Here is a 24,319-nt window from a genome sequence, read left to right on the forward strand (position 1 = left end):
CTCTTTGGAATAAAAACAAAGACAATTAGCAGATGTGTTTCTTTTCAAAACAGAACCACACACAAATGCATCATCTTTTTAATGTATCATTGTGTAAGACTTCATTTACAAATCAAATTACAGCGGTTGTACAGAAGTATGAATACACAAGGTGACAACATCGCTGCAACATTTCAAAAACATCATAAAAACGTTCTCCAGAGAGAAGTAAGGCACCGACTGAATCGGTGAGTATATTGGCAATTAATTTAAAGCATTTTGAGATTTAACTGCAAGAGCAAAATGAAAAGAATCGCAAATATAAACATACACAATGTTCAGAACATGTATAAAACTGGTTTAGTTGGAACACACCTTGTGAAAGTTGAAGGTGTCAGTGGCATGTTAGACCTGAATCACGTTGGTTCACGGAGAGAGCACAGGGAGGAGTGTGTGCTATGCTTCTTGTGCAGTAAATCCTAAAACGTACTTATGCTGGTGCGTATTGGTTCTGTGAACTGAACAGAACCCCTGTCACTGAGTTCAGAATAAGATGGGTTCTTTAAATGACCTTCACGGGTCTGTTGTCTAAATACTTACATCTTCTCACATACAGACTACTGCAGAGCCATGGAAAAATCTTATGGGAGAGGAGCTGTGAGCTTTTATCAGGCACTGGAAAGATTCATTCACACACATTAAACATTATAAGAGAAAATGCTGTTTCATCTGTCAAGCTGTAAAGAATCGACTCTCCTTAAGACACTTCAGTCAGATCAGCAGAGCTTTGCACATATAGTGTCTGCTTGGGCTAAAGTAGTTTGAGAATTCTAAAACTAGAATTATAACATTTTCTACTTCCTAATAAAACCTTGTCATTATTCACTCACTCTCATGTTGTTCAGATCCCATAGTAATTGTTTTGTTTGTAAGTGAAATATAATTATTTCATAAATTATGAAATTTGTGATTTATACGACCAAGCTAAAAAAAAACAACACCTTAAAGATCATAAAAGCAGTCTATTATTTATTCCATAAGTGTGTTATATTCCAAATCTTCAAGACATATATTTATGCAAAAGATTGGGGCAACTACTTTTTTAAAAGAAATGAATGATTTTACTCAGCAAGGATGCATTCAATTGATAAAAAGTTAAAACAAATATTTTTACATTGTTACTAAAAAAATATATAATTCCATTAAATGCTGTTCTTTTTTTAACTTAAAAATCATGAGCCGCAAAACATTAAGCAGCACAACTGTTTTCAACATTGATAATAATAAATGTTTATTGAGCAGCAAATCAGCATATTCAAATGATTTCTAAAGGATTACGTGACACTGAAGACTGGTGTGTCTGCTGAAAATTCAGCTTTTCCATCTTAGAAATGTATTTTAAAACCTCATTTTAAATGGCAAAAATATTTCAGATTTTAATTTAACTTTTGTTTGATCAAATACTTGGAGCACTGATGAGCATAAGAGACTCTTTAAAAAACTTTTGAAGTCATGTATTATAGGCTTGTGTGTGGAACAGGCCATGATTTACGCCAGTATTCCCAAATAATCTTTCCCCCTCTATCAGAACGCTTAAATGTCAATTGTGCTTGTATTCATTGTAAAATAATTGCACTTTTAGACATGATGAGCTCTGTTTATCAGGGAACAATTCATTTTGGTCTGTTCCACACAAACTATCATATAGTTTCAGAAGACTTAAAAGTCTTGGAGCATGGGAGTACAAAGGTCACCGTGATTTTTCCAAGTAAGACATGTTCCTGGATCAACATCTTTTGTTGATCCTGGATCAACATTACGGTTCAAAAATACAGACTTAACCCAATCCCTACCCCTAAACCTAACCCTACCCATAATTTATTCCTAAAATCAGTGGGAAATGATAGCTGATTAACAAGGGTGTAGAAGCACCTAACCCTGATCATAAGCCTAAAACTGCAATTTCCTGAAAAGTTATCCCTCAATTCCGATTGGTTGATTGGAATGTTGAAGTATGTTGATCCAGGAACATGTTGTACTTGGTGAAATCATGTTCACCGGAGTACAAATCATGTGAAAAGTGCAGCTTGGACATTCTGCCTAACATCTCAATTTGAATATCATGAAATAATGCAGAGTTAGAACAATATGAGAGCGAGTAACTGACAACTAAATGTTATATCTAAGGTGAAATATCCCTTTAAAGATGGACTGGTCAAATGTTACTGGGAGGGTTGAGTCTGAGGGACTGCAGGCTGGCAGAGCCACGTACCCAACCTATTTAACTGATTTACTATAGCTACAATGAGATTCTCATTTATAGTGGGAAAAGAATTTGGAAGCCATATCTGCATGAGGCAACAGTGTGCCAAGCCCCTAATAAAACTGTCACGAGTGAGACATAACAGCCTCTCTGTGTCAGTTTGTGACACAGCTGTTTTCTAGTCATAATGCATTTAACATCCTACATTTCAACATTGTGCTGTATTATGTCATTGTAATTTTGACAGCTGTGGCATTTTCTCAGATTTAAAAGTTGACAGAATGGTAAAATAAAATTGAGAAATTTTGAAAATTAAAACTGTTTGCCAAGAAGAAACTGAGAACATCTCCCAGTCCCAGCATGAGAGGGAAAGCTCAGCCCAGCTGTGCGTTTCGTGGGACGTGGTCTGTAAGGGAGATATTGTCCAGTTGTGACTCTCTGAGGACCATCACAGTCTGAGACTCTTTCACAAGATGTGTTTCATGACTCCATGTGCCCTAAAACTGTGCTTAATTCTGGTCTTACAAAGCATACCAGCTCAAAAGAGTCCAGCTACTTGCCATACCTGACTTTTCTCTCTTTTAATGAGGGGAGTAAAACATATACAATATCATCATCACCTGAAATGATGACATTAGCAAAGCTAATAATACATTTAACAGTATGTAACATCACACTGAACAAACACTCCCCTTGTCTCACACACTCTTACTTTTTTCTATCAACCTGCAAGACTGTAACAGGGACGAGAAGTTTTTTTTTTTTAAACATTTATCTTGTCATATTTAGAAACGGCACACTGAATGAGTGACACATTCACTAATAAAACAGTTATTTTATCCAAAGAGAACGAAATATCAACTAAACTGTGAAAGTAGAACAAAGTCTACAACTCCATACTGCTCACAGAGCTTCATACATTTACCAAGAAAGTGAGTCCATTTTCTCAGATATATAGATACAAAAATAGATCAGCAAAATCTATGTGCCATTTACAGTACGTAACAATCACTGAGTGAGTTTGACCATTGCTCAAGAAAGGAAAGAAACTAGTTCAAGACAGATTTCACAGGTTGACCGCACAGAGATCAGGACACTTGTAAAGAGAGAGCAAAAGCGCTGAGAAGCCTCCTCACCAACACATACTCTAAACAAGTTTTATCATCGGTCCTCTGCAGGACATTCAGCCAGAACACTGGCATTCTACATCTCGAGTGTTAAGTCTCAGGTACTAAATTTGAACATTCAGGATCGCAAGATAAATTCAATACAAAAGATAAGAGGGAACAGTCTTTTGTAAAAGTATGGCAAATTCACACATCCATATTATAAACTGTCAACCTAATGCAGCCTTCATTTCACCACGTTAGAAACTATTCAAAAATGGTTTCGTAATGTTCTTACAATTCAGAACAGTCACAGATTTGACTCGAAGTCGAAGTAAGAGCTGATAATGCATGTGCTCATTGTTCTTCATCAGGGATGGTGTTTTAAATCACATTTGCCATTGCATTAACATAACTTATGTTATAGTCTGTTGGTGCGGATACTAATATAGTTGCCATAGTTATCATTCTTGGTATGAACAGGCCTTTATAGTTGTGAAATATTATGGTCAGTATTGTATAATTCGATTATCACCAATTTTTTACTGACATTATATAACTTTATTAAAATTATTTGAAGGCATTTAAGGGATTTCTTCTATAATGTATGGTTAAAATGTAATAAATAAAATAGTGCTGTCAAACAATTAATCGCATCCAAAACAAAAGTTTTGTTTACATAATATAGTTATGTTTACTGTTTATTTATTATATTATATATAAACATAACATATTTTTCTTAAATATATACATGCATATGTTTGTATTTATATATACACACATAATAAATATACACAGTACACTTTTATTTTGGATGTGATTATCACGATCAATCGTTTGACAGCACTAAAATAAAAATAAATAAGGAAATGCTTCTGTTTTACAGGGTTTCCGTGCACAGTAGATTTAAAAAAAAGTTTTATAATGTGTTTCATATGATTGTATTTGTCAACAAATAATTTAGATACTTTATATTTTTTACATAATAATTCATACTTTTATTATAAGGGTATTCATTTATGAAAAGGGTTATAAACATTTTGGATAATATTGCATAGTTCGATTATCACCAATTTTGTATTGACATTATATTACTTTATTCAAATGATTTGAAGGGATTTAAGAGATTTCTTCTATAATGCATGTTAAAATATTATAAATAAAAAATAAATAAGGAAATGCTTCTGTTTTACAGGATTTCCAGTAGATTTAAAAATGAGTTTTAAAAATGTGTTTCATATCATGATTGTATATGTAAACAAATATTTTTTTACTAATTAATACTTTTATTATAATGGTATTGTAATATGTATAAAGTGTTATAAATATCTTATTATATATAATACATCATTATTATTATTATATTAAGGTGTGTGTAGAAAAGTATAGTTAAAACAAAAGTTCTACCCTTATTGGCTGTTAATGTTACATTGAGAATGAAAGAATATTTTTTTATTTGTTTTGTGGTGTGTTTCTGATTTCCAAGTATTAAATTCAGAATGAGGGAAATGAAATAGCTGACACATAACGCTGGATGACAGGCTGTATGTGGTGAAGTCTGGATTGGCACTCTCAGTACATTTCAAAGTGGAATGAACTAAATCCCTTATTAGAACACGATCTAGAAAATCTGATCACATGTTGAATAACCCAACCCCATCTTAAGCTGAACAAAAATAGAAACATCAAGTCAGAAATATACAAATAAATATCGAAATAATTCTGTCTCATTACTGTTTCCTTCATTAACGGTCTGGCATCGCTAACCCTGTTCTCACCATTTTCTCTAACCCGTTTCCCACAGTGCATTGGGAAGGAGAGCAGATTACATCCCCAGAACTACTCACGTTTCTCATAATGCACTGCAATGTGGGCCAGCTCTGTCGTCTTGGGGCAGTTCGAGGGCTTGACCTGCTCTCTGTCACCCACGCCATTACACACATCATTACCATCACTTGTGGACATTCTAGGACTCCAAAAGACTGTGCCATCGACACACCTGTTGTCCCTTCGATTCCTTCATCTGTGTCCAGTGCGTCAGCTCCTCCTCCCCAGAGCTGTTCAGCCCTAGAGAGATCCAGCCAATCATCTCCTTCCGTTTCATGCTGCGCTTGTTGTAGACCGACAGGATGAGCGTGACGTCAGAGAGCTGGAACAGAGCTACTTGGAACACAAAGGTCTCCTTGTAGGTGGGGTTAGGTTGGCCTCGGCAAATGGACGTCTTGCACTTGGACATCTCTTGACCCATTGAGTTCAGCAGAGTCAGCTTTACGTATGTGTCTGAAACAGGATGTCAAGCAGAAAACATTTAGGATCAAATCAGTCAAAAAGACTTGATTTGATCAAGAGAAATTTGAAATGACTTTCCTTACAGAAATTTTCCTAATCAGTATTTTGATTTTGTTTTCCAGTAAAAATATCTTTTAAATATTCAAATATCTTTTTGTAAATATAAATTTCAATATTTAATCTATTATTAAGAAATATAACATAACATATAATATAATATAATGCAATTATTTATTTTTACGATTGGGATTTTTTTATTTTTAATGGCAAATCTCAGAGTTTTGTTAGATTTATTCTAGTGACAAGATAAAGTTATAAAAAATAAATATACCTTAAGGCAGTTTAGACATTTTTTACAGCAAAACTACACACAAAATACAAAAAATAATAACAGTTTTCAGCTGGGAGAAATAAATTACAAAAAGATAATACTATTACAAAAATTGTAGGTTTGGAAGTTGGGACGTTAAATTAAGTAACAGGATATAGCATTGTGGTACAGTTCCTCTGCCAGCATGGAGGTTTTCAACACAACGTTTCCAGCATGGCAACGCTTCAATCTCTCAATTTATCTGAAAAGCAATTGATTATGCCATTCATTAATACAGGATGAAATTTATTGGCTGAAAATGGGCCATTCAGTTTCTTCTTTGCATTAACGCTCGGCACGAATCAATGCTCACTGATTAATAATTGAGTCACTCCTCTGTCTTCTCCTTTCAGAACCTTTTGAACTGTGACTCTACAGATGCATTCAGAGCAGACTCTACCGTAGCTTCAGGCCTTTCACCAGGTTTAATTCAGAGCGCAGTTGAACTCCTCTGAGCGTGCTTTCTGCTGCCCTGCCTGAATACACCACAATACAACAGACGTTGGTATTCTCTGTGTCAGGGCGACGCTTCTGTTCCACGAGTCATCGAGTGCGGGCTTCCTGTGGAGTTATCCTGCTGCGTTTTCAAGAAAATGTTTCACTCTCCTCTATTTTTCCAACTAATAGAAGAGCCGAGCTAAAGAAGCGCTGATTTCAGAGATGGGAACACAGACTCATACCTGACACTGAGGAAATCATCACCAGCTCCTCAAGCTGAATGTGAAAGGATTTCATTAAAGGTTGAGAGGGTTGATTAGACTCTGTGATGCAGTTATTCAGAAATCTGAACACTTCCATCACAGCTATAGAAATCAGCTTCTAGTTGTCTACACTATGTCCCATTGCCTAAAATCCTGGTCATCTGAATTGCTGAAGTTATTTATAGACAATTGCTTTCATATTTTTGCACTAGGATTACATATCTTCTGTATATTTTCCTTTTGCAGTTTTTGTATCCCAAATATGACGATGCCCTTGCAATGCATCTACCCAAAATATAAAAGCTATTATATATTTTAAAATATGATTATATAGAATATATTTTAAAACCATTATACATATTGCATGTAAATACATGTAAAAAGAGTATAAAATGTATACCATGTTAGACTAATTTATATTTCATAAAAATCATATTAATGAAGAAAGATAGAAAGATCACATTTACATAATTGTTGTCACTGAAATAAAGCCAAAACAAAATATTAAAAAAATATCACATTATTATTATTTGATTATTATTAAAATAATAAATATAATAATACAGATTTATTACATTTAACAATAATAATGGTGTTTTAAACTTATTTAATTAATATCTTAAGTTAGCAGTGAGAGCCACAAAAATGTATTTTGTTAAAAAAATCTAAAAATTTTCCACAGTCTCCAAACACAGATGAAACACTCACAAGTCTACAAAGACTTCTACATCTTTCTGGCCACTACCAGTCACACAACAGGAAATATTTAAATGATCCAAGCAAATGATCTTTTAAATGTATAAAAAAAAAATCCAAACATTAAAGAAAATGACACATGGTTAGGGGATGCATGCAGAAAATAACAGCATACCATCCAACATAACGTCTAAAATAACAGCGTTTTAACCTTCTCCATGGATGAAGACTGAATGGATAACATCTTTCAAATGTTTTCTGAATCTTCCTTCTGTATTGAGTTTTACACTAATTCAAACCTTTTACACTGCTCAAACCTTCAGCATCCATGTAGAAGGATCGATAATGAAGAGAGGAAGCGTGAAAACAGAAAGATGGATGAACAGCGTCCGATGCTGATAAAGGTAGCCACAGAAAACTCACCTCGGATTATGTACACCTGCCCACCTATCAAGTGCTTTAGACAACAGAACAAACCATCTGACAACAGGAGAGGAGTGACAGCAAGAGCAGAGGGGATGGGCAGACATCAGGGAGAAAGAGAGAATATCAACAACAGCAGGAGAAAAAGAGCAGGTCAAAAGGTCTGAAGGTCCAATGACATCACATTAGGTCAGATGTAACGTGTTCATAAAGCACAATGCATCACTTCAGATTAAGGGCCAATGCATAAGAGAAACATGCAGCCTTCATCACGTTTCATAACGCTATCTGAAACTATAGTGTGAATGTCGTTTCATGACATGATGGTATTTATGAGCAGTTATGAGTGCTTTCTGAAGGCTCTTATATTGCGCTCTTGGACTGAAGTGTGACGGAAGCTTTGGGAAGGTTAGGAGGGCATTTAAGGCAGCGTTTATCAGAAGGGTGATGGGAAATTATGGAGAGACAAAGAAAGACGGAGCACCTTTGGGGTCAAAGGTGAGAGGTGACACTTTGATCCTGCAAACTTTATATAAGATGATACAGGAAATGCAAGACTGATCTGATGGTGGAATGGCTATCTAAACCAATCACGTTAAACAGCTTTTGGACTCACTGGGAGGTTTATTTGCTGCCAGGTTTTTAAAGTGGCTTCCCTTGATGACCTCCACAGAGAGACGTCCTGTAGTGGCGTTGTACACAAGCCCCAGCAGGATCTCCGGAGCCGATCCCTGACCAGCAGATGGGAACGACGAGGCTGTCTCGCTGCACGATACGTCTGACACGCTTGCCTGAGAGTCACTGCCCTGGGACACACACATAATCTTTGGTATATATATATACATACAAATACAGTACTCTATATAAATATATACTGTATATATACACACTTCAGTATACAGTAATATTATGTGTGTGTGTATATACATATATACATTCCAGTTTTCAGTGTCACATTGCGTATTATAATAATAATAAAAAAAAAAGTTACAGACTTTAATTTAAAAAAAGAAAAAAAAGGGGGGGGGCATTATGTTATGGTGCTTATTTAAATACAGAAACACAACCATCAATTAATACTTGGAGGCAGTCAGAATATGAAAACAGACAAGGCCACAACAGCACTAAGGACATGAAAACAAATATTTGAATACGCTGTTTTCAAGAGTAATTTCTTCTCCTTATCAATATTCATAAAAATATTATCAGTCAAACAGTTGTCCTGATTATTATTTGAAACTATGATACATTTGAAACCGTGATACATTTTTTCAGGACTATTTAATTACTGAAAAGTAATAAAAAAACAGCATTTATTTGAAATATAAATCATTTGTAACATTATAATACTTGTTTTAGTGGCACTTTTGATAAATTGAATGCATCATTGCTGAACAAAAGTACGGTGTTAATTTCTTTAAAAAAAAAAAAAAAAATTATATATATATATATATATATATATATATATATATATATATATATATATACACGCATACATATAAAATAAAAAAGTCTTTCTATCTATATACTACGGAGCCCCTAAGAGCTCATAGTGGTGGGAAGATTTCGGGGTGGGTGAAAAAAATTTGGGGTGGGAGGAAAAAATATTTTTCAAATCTTTTGCGTTCTCTCGCAAAGCAAACATCTTTGAAAAATATGTTTTCCTCCCACCCCGAATTTTTTTCACCCACCCCGAAATCTTTCCACCACCATGAGCTCTAAGGGGCTCCGTAATATACACATTTAATTTTTAATACCTTTTTTTTGCATTATGCTGATAATTTCTCTTGAAAAGACATCACATCTGATCACACTCACAGGTATGTTGCAGCAGGGGTCCAGAATGATGGGGACCGACATCTTGCCCTGCAGGTTGAGTTTGGTGAGGTAGAACACCTTCTCTCCGAGAGCCTTCTCCTTCTTCATCCTGCGGATGCTGTACAAGCGGAACCGGACGGCGTAGTTACCGATCATTTCCGACTCGATATGGCTGAAATGAAATGTCTCTGTGAAGATGGGGCAGGGGCCACGCTGGATGATGGTTTTGGCCCTCTGTTTTTTGGTGGGCAGCAGCACCAGATGCACCTGCCAGGAGATGTTACCCGTGCGTTTGACAGAAGGAATGTCTGTCAGCGCCGTTATCGTGACGAACAGACGCTGGTCAGACGAATCGTAGTCGAAGATGACATCGAGAGTTCCATAATGAGCGAGAGGCTCAGGGTCGTAACCTTTGGGAAGCCGAGCCGCCGATCCACGTGCAGACAGATTCTACAGAGATGATTGACAGAAAAAGGAAGAGATTTAGAGGGAGTAACAGTTACCATCTGAGACTCGAAGTAGTGCATGGTAAGTAGATTAATATGGTACCTGTGCAGGAGTTTACATTTTTATGAGCTCTTATATGACTGCTTGAATACTAAAAACAGACAGTTATGACAAATTCCATGATGGATGAAGATATTTTCAATGACTGATGGCTAGGATTTTTATTGCTACCATTCATATATCAAAGTTAGACAGAGGATGTGGCTCAGTACGTTCAGTGCTGCATCACACTGCTGTAAACATATCAATTATTACGGAGGTGTCTACAGCACATGCATATTAAATTATGAAGCCATTAGTGCATGCATCTGTGTTTGTATGCATGTGATGTCAAGGTTATGAAACCATTAAAGTACTTTAGCTAATTACCCGTGACAGCAATGCCCTAACAACTGAGAGGTAAACTAAACTAATAAAGACCAATCAAAATGAGCTTCTCACAATAAAACAGTTTGAAAGTTTTTAAATGACTGTCTTTTAAAATTGAGGGGATTGAGGGAATTTTGAATATAGCTTACAAAAAAAGGACTTGAATCTTTGATATTTCAGTTGCCAAATGAATTTAGCCCATATCACTGTGGCAGAGAACAGAGAATCACCATTTACATATCTAAATTTGCTCAGTCCAAATACACAGATCATTTGAAAATCCTTTCACCATTACTTGCCCTTCAAAAAAAAGAATATATATTCTAGAATCTTGTTTAAAAAAAAAAAAAAAAAAAAAAAACAATTTTAAAAATAAAATTATTATTATTATTATTATCAGTGTTCATAATAATATTTAATTGAAATACTATTTGTAACTATGATACATTTGAAACCATGATACATTTTTTCAGGACTATTTGTGACCCTGGACCACAAAACCAGTCATAAAAACATCATATTTGGTAAAGAGGGATTTTCATTTTTCCAGTAAGTGATTTTTGTATATTCAGATTTCTTTGCTGAAACACACACCTCTGGGCTGAGCACAGCAGTGCTGTCACTGGGTACATCTTCTTCATAGCCCTTGTTAAGAAAACTCTCTGTTTCCTGTGCTCCGCTGACCTCACTTGGACATTTTCCATAGCTGTGTCTGGGGCTCTCGCTCCCATGGGAAAGGTCACATTTGGCATCGCCCAGGTCCGAGGGTGTGCACGACATGCGTGGTGACCCATTCTCATCCTGATAGGGTGGAGGCTGCAGCTCATCCAGTGGTGGAGTCCGTCTCATCCGCTGGATACAGTTTACTGATGTGGAGCAAAGTGAGAGAGATGCATTTAGCGCCATTTAGCTCAATGTTCTCAAGCAATATGAAAAAGCAAAAAAGTGTGATGTGAAATGGTAGATATCATCTTTAATTCTTAGAAAGTGCATTAACTGGAGTCAAATTATCTCTGCACAAGGGCAGAATGAAGCAGGATTGGGATCTCAGTAACTCAATATAATTCATTCTCACATGAGACTGAAGCTGCAGGCTTTGTGTTTTTAGGAGACCAGCACAGTATCTATTAGGCTTGTAATTTATGATCCAACTTGTTATATGGCATTCAAAGCTTTGTAACCCTAAGCTCATCTCAAGAAAAGGTCAAAACCTGATTTTACACACAGTGTAGTAAGAATATCCCTTACACCTGCATCTTCATAAATCATTCAGTTGTCCTTCAAGAGCTACAAATCACTGTGCATGTCTATGTGCATAATTAAATAAAACAAATCCGTGTGTTTCATCATTTCAAATGCAGAAAATGAAGAAAATTAGAGGATATGCTGATTCTGCTAGAGGCTCTGTGAGACTCTGAAATTGAGAAGAATGGCAAAACGTGGCCTGATTTACCTGCATTGTAAAGAGAATGAATCAAGTGGCTTCTGCTATAGTAACATGCAGCTGGTCAGGACAGGAAGATTTAGCGATCTCATAAATACAGTGCATTCTCTCTCTCTCTTTCTCACACACACACACACACACACACACACACGCTTCTGTTGGAGTGTGGCTGGGGTAACTGGTTCTGACTATTGGGAAGAGACATTGCTGACGCTGTGAATTTTCAAGTGGGGGATTAGTTATCCACTTTCTCTAAACTCCCTCACTTCCTAGATATTAGTTCTCAGTAATAATATTTTTCATTATTTCTCATTTGGTTACCAATTGGATTATTAGGATAATAATTGAAAATGTAATAATAAATAGAGGTTATTATATATTCTATATATTATACATATAGAATAATGATAAAGCATTAGTATTATTATTATTATTGTATTTCCCAGTTTCAAATTATGCTGATAATACAATTTGTAATAAAAATATTATTGTTATTATTTGCAAACAACAACAACAACAACATCATATTCAAGTAAGGGTTCCGCACTAGCTTAATCTTCTTAATCACTTTCAATTTATTGTAATTTTGCAACAGAGCAAACAATCAGAAGTTTTGGCAGCAAGCCTTCTTCAGTGAATCAAACAACAGCAACAATTATTACTACTAACAACAAAAACAACAACTGATTTTGCAGCTTAACTTTATAAATTATTATGCTGATAATACATTTTGTAACAGAAATGATTAAACTATTATTATTATTATTTATCTGTTTCCCAGTTTCAAATTAGGCTGATAATAAAATTGTAATAAAAATGATTATTGTTATTACTTGTGAACAACAACTATAATTATTATGAAATAAATAATAATAATTATTGTTATAAAAGTGAAGTTATAATTTCTAACAAAAATAAACCGTTTTTGCAGTTTAACTTTTCAAATTGTTATTATTAATAATGCTTTATATATATGCACTTATATGCACTTGAGCTGATTATGTAAATCCAAATGCTGACACGTTCTGCAGCAACAAATTTACTTATGACTTGGAAATAGAGCAGAATCAGAAATATTACATCACAATATTTCTTTGTTTTAAACATTTCATAACCCGAAAACAGAAGTATCAAGATATGACAGTACAAAAGATGGCAACTCGGAATCAAAATTCACTTTGAATGAGGATGGAGGAAAGAAACATCACTATGATTAAGATGACGGAGGAGCATGTCCGCTCGCCTTCTGTGCCTCAATGCTGAATGATGTCTTTGATCATAAACACTGCAGCATTTTCAACCTCCGGCTATGAACAAGAGCAAGAGGAATGTCTGTCTGTGTGTATGAGAGAGTGTGCCTATATCTCTGATGTTTTGATCAACTCTCATGTCAGACATCTCTCATGTTTCAGTTTGATCTGAATGCCAGAATATATGCCATAGCTATAAAATTCAGTATCATCAGGACTTCACTGAGCGATTAGGAACATGTCATTTATGGCTCAGTTAACTTGATTTTCAAGTTAACAAACACTCGGCTCACTTGTTATGTATGAGTGTACGAATGTCGGTATGTCTGCACAGTATGATTTTGTGTGTGTTTTTTATGTGTTTGCGAGCAGTCAAGCAATATGAGTGTGTATATGTAAATGTGTGTGTGTGTGTTAGCTCCTCATGTATTATACAGATGGCCTGAGGCTACAGCCTCTCCTGCCTCCAGGAAAACAGCTCACGAGAAAAGCATGCAGCTCTATCTGTCTCTCTGTGCAGTAGTTCACAGAAACAGAGAGGGAAATCAGAGAGACATATCCACCAGCTTCCTGCTTTTTTCTTTCTGACAGCCCTTCCCTTTGACACATTTTCATTCTTTCGCTTCATAGCCCTCTGTAATATCTCTACTCTGTTTACTGGAGTATCTGCAATGATGCCAGCAGAAATTGCAGACAACTCAAACCGGTTACAATAATATCTGTTGGATATAAAAGCAGAGACAATCGTCTTCATCCAAAACACAGAATAACATGATAATCTCCTTTTCCGTAAGAAGCAGAACAGAGCCAAGAACTCTCTTACTCGGTTTTCTCATCTTTCTTTATACTGTAGTTGTGCGAGTTAAACTAGTGTGTGGTGGAAGAGAATGTGTTTGTTTATAAGAAAGGAGAAAAAGTTTATTCTGGCTTCTTACACAAAAATGTGTTCTTCCAGAACAGTTCTAATTCATTTGATATCTCATGATCTAAACCCTTTGCTCTCTGTAAGAATCACTCCTGCCAGAGAAAGAGCAACCCACAGTCATTTTTATTGAAAACAGGTTTCATTCAGATTTTTCTACAGTGTCTGTTGCTGCCTGTTCTTAAATAAAAACTGAATTCCAGTGAAAAACAAACATCCCCCAGCAGAAGATAAGTAGTTAAGCAGCGCCATCTGGTGTAATGGAAAAGCATGGTTTTATTTGGGTTCCATTCTATTTGCATTAGCCAGTCATCACAGATGCCAAATCATACATATACACAAATCACACTTACACATCACACTACTGTTCAAAATTTTAGGGTCAGTGCGATTTTTTTTTTTTTTTTTTAAAGAAATAAATACTTTTATTCAGCAAAGGCACATTACATTGATCAAAAGAGACATTAAAAACATGAAATGTTTCTTGAATATCACATCAGCATATTAGAATGATTTCTGAAGGATCATGTGACACTAAAGACTGGAGTAAATTCAGATTTCCCACCACATTTTAAGATATGTTCAAACAGAAAGCAGGTATTTAAAATTGTACTAGTATTTCACAACATTACTGTTTTTTTTTACTGTATTTTTTGATCAAATAAATGCAGCCTTGGTGAGCAGAAGAAACGTCTTTCTAAAACATGAAAAAAATCTTAGACCCCAAACATTTAGGAACCCATTTTGGCACACAGAGTTTCCTATTTGACCATGGCATACATCACTTTTAATGAAAAGTAATAACCCTTCAAAAAACAAACAAACAATCACTCTCCCCTTTCACAATGAGCATTAAACTTCACTTTCACCCCACATAAATGTCTCATGTGCTGTCAGAAAGCAGTTTTTTGTGTGAGGTGTAAATTTACCATCATCTGCTGAGGCCTCGCTGCTGTAGCCATCATATTCAGCCGCTAGGGGGCAGTATTTCTGCCGTGTGTCCCAGCCATAGCCCTTCTGGTGGCGTGAGTTAGTCCCCGCTGAACCACCCTGGAGACCCTGTGATCGAGACACGGCCTCCTGGTACTGGCCAATCACCTCATCATCACTGTCTGACGACGAGCAGTGATAGTCTGCATTCACATAGCTCTTATCTGAGACAAAGAAAACAAGGAAAGAAAGGGGGACAATTTAAAAACAACATGAACAATGTGTCAAATGTTCTCCACCTTTTCTCAACAACCTATTTTGTAGCACTGGTATGTCACCAGATAAAGGTCACAAAAGAAGAGAAAATGTGCAATAAAGTAATGACTCGATAAATATACTTTTGTAATAAAGATGATAGAAAAGTGAAATAACTGTATAAAGATTTATATATAATGTCATTTAAATTCTTAAACTAGGGGAATTCAATCAATAAAAAAACTCTTCATGTATATTACTTTACAGATAATGTATATCCTCATGCCTGTTTAGCATTTCTGTAACATTGCCATACCTCAAACCCCACAGATTTTTAACTCTTAATCTTCAGCACAAACACTAGAGGGCGATATAGTTTAACCATTTAAAACATTCTCACATAATAAGCAGCATTCAGGTAATACAGTCATATTTTAGCCAAAATATAAATAAACATCTGTGGAAATTTGATGTTTTAGAGGCCAAGAATGGCAGTGACATGCATTAATAATTTATGCTAAAGAAGGAAAACCAAATACCCTGTATTTTTACACAGAAGAGGAATAAGAGATGGTGAAAAGCATGAAATAGAGATACATAGTCACCGCAGAGAGTTTTCTCATAGATAAAAGGGAGGGAAAGGGAAGCAGCATTTTAACCGCAGCGAAGGTCATTCCCACCAGATGAAGAGAGCGGACAGCCCCAGATCAGTTTGAAAGAGTCCAGGTGGACTTTAAAGAAAGAAAAGGTGGTGGCTCCCTTTTTTAGACAGTCATCCAGTGAATTTCAGATAACTGAGGGAAAAGTCAGAAGCCTTATCCTCTCACCTTCAGCAGGTCTCTCACTATTATTAGATTTTGTCTCCTCACAACCATCTGCTGGGCTTCTACATGTTTTTAGTTTAGTGGACTCTGTTCTTTCTTTAACACAGGATCCATTTTGTTGTAGTATGGAAGTTGCATCGGCACCATTTTGCACTTTGAAATTTTCTTTCAGAGTGTCAGGATTCTGTGAGAGGTCGCTTTCTGTAGAGAAAGTCTCAGTAAACAGCAGTGTACTGGTGTCGTTGTCTGTAGTCTGAGGCTCAGGGTCCTTCACTAGGCCACATGCAGCCTGGGTCTGGATTTCAGTCCTACCCAGAAAAGGATCTCTTTCCTGAGCCTGCCGTGCAGCAGCCTCCTTCTCTTCCGCCTCTTTCTTACGAATCCTCTTCAGCTCCTTGGCCTGGACTTTGTGGATGATGGTGTTGACATGCTCAGCGAGTTCTCCGCTCACCGTGAATGTGACATCACTCAGCGCATAAGCCAGGTCATCAACCTTTTCTGACACCGATTCCAACACGGCAGAGATGGAGGGGAGACTTTGCTGGAAGCTCTTAAAAAATGCCATGCTGCCATGGATGGCAGGTTTGATTGGTCAATTTATGATGAATATATGTCTGATCACTGGATCATGTAGAGTGCTCAAAATCTACAGTTAAAAACTACTTCAAATGGCAAAAACATTTTAAACAAAAATGATCTGAGCACCTAAAAGAAAAAAAAAAAGAAATGAAAAAGGAAACAAATGATCAAATAACACTAAATTTCCATATTTATAAACTCATGATTCATAAAGCAGTTAAATTACAGGACAAAGTCTCCTAGGAGTTGAGATATATGACTCAAACAACTGCTTCACAGGTGAGGCAAGTCAGACAGGTCACATCTCACATCATCATGTCAGTAATTTATGCTTTTTCAAAATCAGCCACAAATCACACACAGACTCAAAGCAGGAATAAGCCAAATTGCCTTTGAGCACAATCAGATGTGCGCATGTTACGACGTATAATTGTAATTATGTATAATGATTGTAGTTTATGCAGCTGTAAATTTTGTCCAGCAAATTTACTCTACTAGAGTCTGATAAATTTGGCAGCAAAGTAGATGCTCCCCTGAGACAGAGGGCAAAGGAGTTCTGTTGATATTTTTTTAGACAGAGAATGCCACAATGGAGCTCCTTTCTGGCAGGGTGTAAGGTTGAATATCCTCTATCATAATTGTGCTGAAGAGCGTGTCCTGCTTTTTGGCTTAATACATAAATGACCTCACATCCATTTTGACTGTGAAAGAGGAATCATGGCCAGCATCCCTGCAGGACGTCAGAGCAGAGACATGAAAAACTGCCAGTCTGACATTACCCTCGACTGCACATACAGACATACAGCACAGCAAGACACTAAATGACTATATATATATACACAGTATATATAGTTTAAAGGTTTGGGCCAGAAACAAAGAAAGATACCAATACTGAAAGGATTAATACTGCAACAATGCGCATTAATTGTTCTTTTGAACTTTGTTTTCACGAAAGAATCCTGATCATGGTTTCCACAAAAATATTAAGCTACTGTCTTCAACATTGATAATTATAATAAGAATAGTAAGAAATGTTTAAGCAGCAAATGAGTATATCAGAATGATTTCTGAAGGATCGTGTGACACGACTAACATTACAGGATTACATAAAAAAAAAATTAAATAAAAAACTTATTTTTAAATGTAATATTTCACAATATTACTGATTGTACTGTATTTTTGGTCAAATAAATGCAGCCTTGAGCATTAGAGACTTTAAGAAACATTAAACTATCTTACAGGACCTGAACTTTTGAAAGGATCTGTAATATAAATTGTAATGTTCAATTCAGTTTATATTCACATTTCAGCATTGTTTTGTTCTGCTGTTCATGAAACCCTACCTAAATAAACATGCCGTTTTATATCACAACTTGCCAGTTAATGAAGAACCACTGCACTATGCTATAACTTTACAATTTCATTTACACAGCCATGTTTATTGTGCTTTGTCATAGGCTCACCGGGTCAATTAAGTGCAAACATACTTCTCCAGTAAATGTCATTCTGATTATGCCACTGATTCTGATGCTGAGCAGAGTTATGTAAAGCGCTGTGTGTGGGCAGCTCAGTGATGCCTGGATCAAGAACCTGTCTGTAGGATGTGTGTGCGTGGGCATCAAGTGCCCCTGTCAACAGTATAAGTGTGTAGGTGTGATTGAGTGCTTTATGGTTTAAACAAAAGGTAGTTGTGTGTATAAATGTGCATGGTTCATTGAGTTTATCCAAGCCAGTTTTATTGTGCAAGTGTGTATGTGCATATATATTGACAATGTAGACGTTTGATCCTGAGTGTGTTTGGATTTCTGCCCATATTTTCTGTCAGGGGATGTTGCATGATCCGTTCGTTCATTTTCAGACACACACACACACACACACACACACACACACACACACACACATTCGTTACACAAACTATTTATCTAATAATTGGCCCGTGGCATCTGTCCCCCCCGATCAACATCCGGCACTAAAGATCACAAGCTGATCAGCTCAGCACGTCACTGTGCCTGACCGACAAACAGGAAGGAGTGTGTAGCATATCCCAGAATTCCACTCCACCAAAATCGTCACTAAGAAACCTCTCCATCGTCTAAGTGGTGCCAATTAAGCTCTGTTAGTAATTCTCACAGACTCTGATCTGGAGCTTAGTAGATAATTACCTCTCTGGAGACTATCCCACAGTGTTTTGGAATTTGGACTCATGTTATCCTGGACCTCTCAGCTTAAAAAACACCACGATTTGGTCTCATAATTCATACTAAACCTCAACCAATTCACCACGGGAAAAACAATCAATACTCGCTTTAGAACTAATAATATCTGCAGTTACAAAACAAAAACCTTCTTTTACAGTGACCCTAAAAAGTATTTTGTACACTTCTAGACACAAAACACTGAAACTGGCTGAAAACAAATGTTCAGTTTCCTTCAAATTTACACAGGTGTCGCAGCAGGTCAAGTTCAAAATATACTACAGTTCAAAAGTTTGGGGGTGGTAGGAATTTTTTTTTACAATGTTTTTGAAAGAAGTCTCTTATGCTGAAAGTAAAAAAAAAAAAAAAAAAAAAAAAAAAAAACTAACTATATTTAACATTATAAATATATTTCCTGTCATTTTAGATCAAATAATAAAAAACAAACATTAATTGATTTTTATTACTGTCCCCAAATGTTTGAACAGTAGTGTATATAATTCATTATATATTATAAGTTATAAATATGGCTCATCTGTCCAAATACAGCGGTCACTGTACTGGATATTATACACACACAATCGCAGAAAAACAGCGACAAACCTGCTGGCTCTGTGCTCTTTCTGTACTGGTCAAGGCTGGACAGTTGGTTGGCACTCTCAAGGGATAGTTTGTTATTGAGGTAAAGAAAGAGTACAATCACAAGAAAGATGAACACACCAATGCCAGACAGGAACCCCAGAGCCTCAGGAGACACTGTGGAGAGAAAGAGAGAGATTTATTTATTACTCCAATAAGGTACATTGAAAATAAGATGGAATGAGACAGAAGAATTTCTGGGATGTTTTCATGATCTTTTCAGTCAGTTGGGATTACTGTCTGATGATCAGCATTCAAATTCGGATTTCAAACCAAATTGGGTTTCCATTACTTTTTAATTTCCTTGAATATCCAGTTCTGGAAATTCAAATGTTGAAATATGTTTTGTGTGACAGTGAGAACATATTCATATTATTCATTACTTTGATCCACTGATCCTAGATCAAGCAGAAATCTGCTTTAAAAGACAATCACAGATCAGTCTGAGCAGCACTTAAAAATAAAGAGTGAGGCTTTAGTCTAGACATTACTGAGAGAAAGAGACCAGCCATGCAGAAACAGAGTAAAGATGAAATGTTCACAATGGGTGCAAAAGGGTTTAACCTGATCACCTTCCTTCACTCATCAAAAGCCAAAGAGATGATAGAATGTAACTGCAAGACTATCTGCTAGTTCTGCTCTTTGTGGCCATATATCTCAGGATGACAGAGAAATGACCCAGTTCCAGCCGGTTGGTTTCCCACTTGATTTCTGCACTGAACTGAATCACAGCTTTTGGTGTGTGTGAATTTGACTCTAAAGTTACACACACACCCATTCTGCAAGAGTAAGTGTGAATTATTCACACAAATTATGCAATGTGATTCTGTCCCATCAGCCTCTCTGTCCCACAGGGTCTGACAGGAACAGAGTTAAATATTAAAAATAGAAATCCTTCTATTTTAAATCACTCTATTAGGGCTATCTAGAATATGATATCTAGAATATCACTCTTTTTCCCCCCTTGGAATTCAAACTAAAATCTATGTTATCTCTAGGGTGCTGGTTAAAATGAGCTTCAAATGTGTAACTGGTAGAAACCATACAAAATATTATTATGGCTGTAAAGCCAGGGGTAACTCTAATGGTTAAGGCTAATAAATCATACTACAGATTTATTGATAAGAATTAATTTTGAAATGTTGCCAAAGGCCAATCAGGGTAAGATGAGGTCAAAAGTCATTATGCCAGGGTCACTGCTTTGCCGGAATGGACAGAATCCATAATGTTCCATTAGAGAGTGTGAAAAAATAAAGATCTTTCCATGGCACATTCTTTTATTTTGTTACATAACAGCAGCTCTTAACCATGGCAACAGAGTTCCTGCTGTCACTGAACTTGTTTAGCCAGTTAACTGTGTAATCTAGCTAGCTGCTGCTGTTTTTAGCATGCAACAGGACGTCACAACACGGGACATACAATGACCAAATGCAAATGATGATGCTCTTTTGTCATGGTGTACACTGTGAAGAGACAGACATTACTAAAGTACCATAATTAGTTAAATTCTTGAGAAAACAGCAAACTTTGTGAACCTGTCTGTTGTTTGTTTAGCCTAGTCATGTGCACAATACATTTGTGTGCATGCGACGGTAATGTAGTGGGTTGATGGAAATTTGAAATCTAATTTTCTTTGATGTTTGTCACAGTGCTTCCTGACATCTAAACAATTACAAACTGTGGTAAGACATCAACAGCATAAGAGAACAAGAACAACAGGATAAATTATTATATACTGTAGCACTGGTATATGACTCACAGATTTACAAAAGATACAAGACTCATAAACAACCTAAAATATACAATAACTGCTATGCAAAAATACACTTCATTAATTTCTGTGCCTGTTTCTGAATGTAGGCGAGTGTTTGAGGTGATTCTGGTCAAACAAACACTTATAAAACAGCTCTCCCTCCATATGCTATTTTTAGTAATGCTAATTGATTTACAGCCTGTGTGTTTCATGATCAATGCAATGAAAACATTTCCCTCATAACCCACTTGCCTCCTCTTCCCCCTCATGTTTCATCTTTCTGTTCTGTCATTTATAATTATTTCTGGTTTCTGTTCTTTCATGTTCTATTTGAAATATATGCATTTAACCATCTAGTAGATGGATAAAAATCCATTAGTCGCAAGCCTTCTGAAAGTCCTGCAGTCAGATGCCAATTTAGTCAAAGAGGCCTGAGTCACAGACATCAGTAAGAGGACAAAATAATCCACTGTACTCAGAGTTCTTCCTGTCAGTCTCCACACACTTACAGAGGGGAGATGACAGGAGAAACAGACCGCGTTCGGTACAGCTCAGTGCTCAAAGAAGGAACATTTACAGTAGGCTTTTCAAACCTGTACAGTTTTGAAGGAACCGTTGAAAATAAAATGTCATTCTAAAACTGAATGACTTCTTTTCTGCTGTAGACAAAAAATGAGGAATTCTTAAAGTTAAGCTGGATACTGTTTCCCATGAGGTTACAATGAACAGAGACTTTTGAATTTTTTTTTACTTTTGTTCAATTAGATTTCTTTTAAAAACATTTTAATGATTAATAATTTACAATTGGGTGAAAGTAAGAAAGAAAGAAAGAAAGAAAGAAAGCTTCTGGTGTGTGTGAAACAGAAAACCCCTTGAGTCCATGTTAGAAGACTGCACACCTGTTGCACAATGCAGAACTGCATTTCTGATGTAAATCCAGGTCATCAGACAGAAAATCACCATTGCCAGGACAGAATCTGGGTTAGAGAAAAGTACAGCTGGACAGAACAGGTGCATCTGGAGTAAAGACACTGCTGAGCCATTCAAACCAAAGAAAGCAGGCCAAGGAGGAGAGAAACTCAAACTACACTACATCTTACCCTTAAAACAGCCAAAACAATAGTGACCACATCTACCTCAAATAAATCTGTTCAAAAGAATGCATGCTTACACTTCTTTAATGTGACATGTCAGATAGTTTGTGTATAGCAATGATTCAAATAACCATCTTCGCGCATCTTGTTATGGAAGATTATTATCGTACAATTATAGCTAGGATTTGTCTTCTTAGATACTGTTGTCTGCTTCTGTTGTTATAGAAACAGGTAAAAGCATGTCAGGATGCTTAGCCACCTCTGAATTACAAAATACTACAGACACAAAAACACTCACAAAAAACATTGCACACTGTTGTAAACTCCCACATAACAACAGACCATAAGTGCTCTCAGAGGCCCACGCACATGCCCTCAGCCATAACACCCTCACACACACACACACACATAGACAAGAGTACATTCATAGAGTGATATTTTGCAGTGCAAACTGAAACACAACCATATATGTCTGCTAAATGATGCTGCAAACACACACACACACACACGCGTGCGCACAATGTCTAGTCATACTTGAATAGAGAGGGAGCAGGCAGCACCTCCATTACTAGATGTTATAAACCGTTCTGCTTTTGAAGGACATTAAAATATCTTCAAGCAATGGGCCAGAAGGATTTAAGATTAGTCTGTTTAAACTTAGTGTTTTTATTATAAAACAGCACTAATGTGTAGTTTCTGCAGAGCTGTTCCTCTTTTCTTCTCTCATGCCGCTTTCTGTCATTCTCATTATGCCAAACTGTCATGTCTCTCTCCTTCTTTTCCCTGTGCAGTTCATGTTAAGCTACTTCAGCTAACTACAGTAGCTATAAAAATGCAGTCTGAGGTAATTTAATACTCTCTTTTTAAAACACAGGATAATTGGATATAGCGATATACCATGCACAGTTTATGAAATCAAAGTAATATAAACCGATCAATATACCCTAAACACCAATAAAATTAGACAGCATCATTGGTATATGAAACGACAGCAAGATATAATTATGTGTAATACAATACATCTCATTTTGTAAAATTATCATAATAAAAATTATATCATCGTATATTATGGCAAAACATAAAATAGGAACTCCAATAACATTTAAAAGAACTGATTCACCAGACTTCCCAAAGCTTCATATCATTAGGAGGAGGACAATTTAGGACATATTTGATAATTAGCCTATTGAAATTCACAGGGTTGTAAAGCTGTGTTGAAAACAATAATAGAGCAATTTGTTATGCTATACTGCTTCTGGTTAGAAATGCACCTTGCTACTGGAAAAGCTACTCTAAAACAACTAAACTACTGTCTCACCACAAATACATGTACAATACTTAAGCTTGGAGCATCTCAACTTTAGTGAGTCACTCCATAACACTCATCTCAGCTATAACCGGTCAGGAAACTAGCATTAGCCACAGCAGGAATGGCCTGTCAACAAACACCTATGACTTTGACTGACAATGGACAGATGTTGCCTGAGGAGTGTTCAAACTAACACAAATACACACACACTATACAAATTACACACACAGGTGGTGAATAACGTGTCTTCTGAAAGTATTCTTGGACAGCTCAACAGTGATATAATACAATTATGTTAATTAAAAACAATGTGAATGTTTAGATAAATAAAGGGAGATTCCAGTCAATGCAGATGTGACCACATGTGTAATTTAGGCTTGGACAAAAAACTAAATCGCTGGACACTGGTGTGAAGAGTCATGTCTAAATAGGGTCATCAGTACTGATGGGTTCAGCTCTGCAGAGACCCAGTGCTCATCTGGTACACCTGGACCATGAGACTTTATTACACTGGGACCGCAGATCCTCACTAATGTTGTTAAATCTGCGGAGACTGAGCTCTCACTAGACAAGCCAGCCAGCCGATAACAAACAAGACAGCTGG

General features: G+C 36.3%; 1 protein-coding gene across 4 annotated transcripts in view; it reads right to left on the reverse strand.

Moving 5' to 3' along the window:
• Positions 1-4,811: 4,811 nt before the first annotated feature.
• The window catches only part of LOC306884775 (synaptotagmin-14-like), a 33,064-nt gene continuing 13,556 nt past the window's right edge, over positions 4,812-24,319 (reverse strand). The window contains exons 3-9 of one of the 4 annotated variants that reach the window (XM_079440963.1): positions 19,524-19,676; positions 16,150-16,851; positions 15,067-15,291; positions 11,206-11,387; positions 9,646-10,095; positions 8,444-8,633; positions 4,812-5,628 (exon numbers count right to left, since the gene is read on the reverse strand). In XM_079440963.1, coding sequence (XP_079297089.1) covers positions 5,315-5,628; positions 8,444-8,633; positions 9,646-10,095; positions 11,206-11,387; positions 15,067-15,291; positions 16,150-16,711 — 1,923 coding nt within the window. In that variant the 5' untranslated portion in view covers positions 16,712-16,851; positions 19,524-19,676 and the 3' untranslated portion in view covers positions 4,812-5,314. Of the gene's footprint in view, positions 5,629-8,443; positions 8,634-9,645; positions 10,096-11,115; positions 11,388-15,066; positions 15,292-16,149; positions 16,852-19,523; positions 19,677-24,319 lie in introns of all 4 variants that reach the window. The other 3 variants (XM_079440962.1, XM_079440965.1, XM_079440964.1) reach the window with 3 other exon arrangements.

The sequence above is a fragment of the Barbus barbus genome (assembly GCF_936440315.1).
Source record: "Barbus barbus genome assembly, chromosome: 18".
NCBI classification, from domain to species: domain Eukaryota; kingdom Metazoa; phylum Chordata; class Actinopteri; order Cypriniformes; family Cyprinidae; genus Barbus; species Barbus barbus.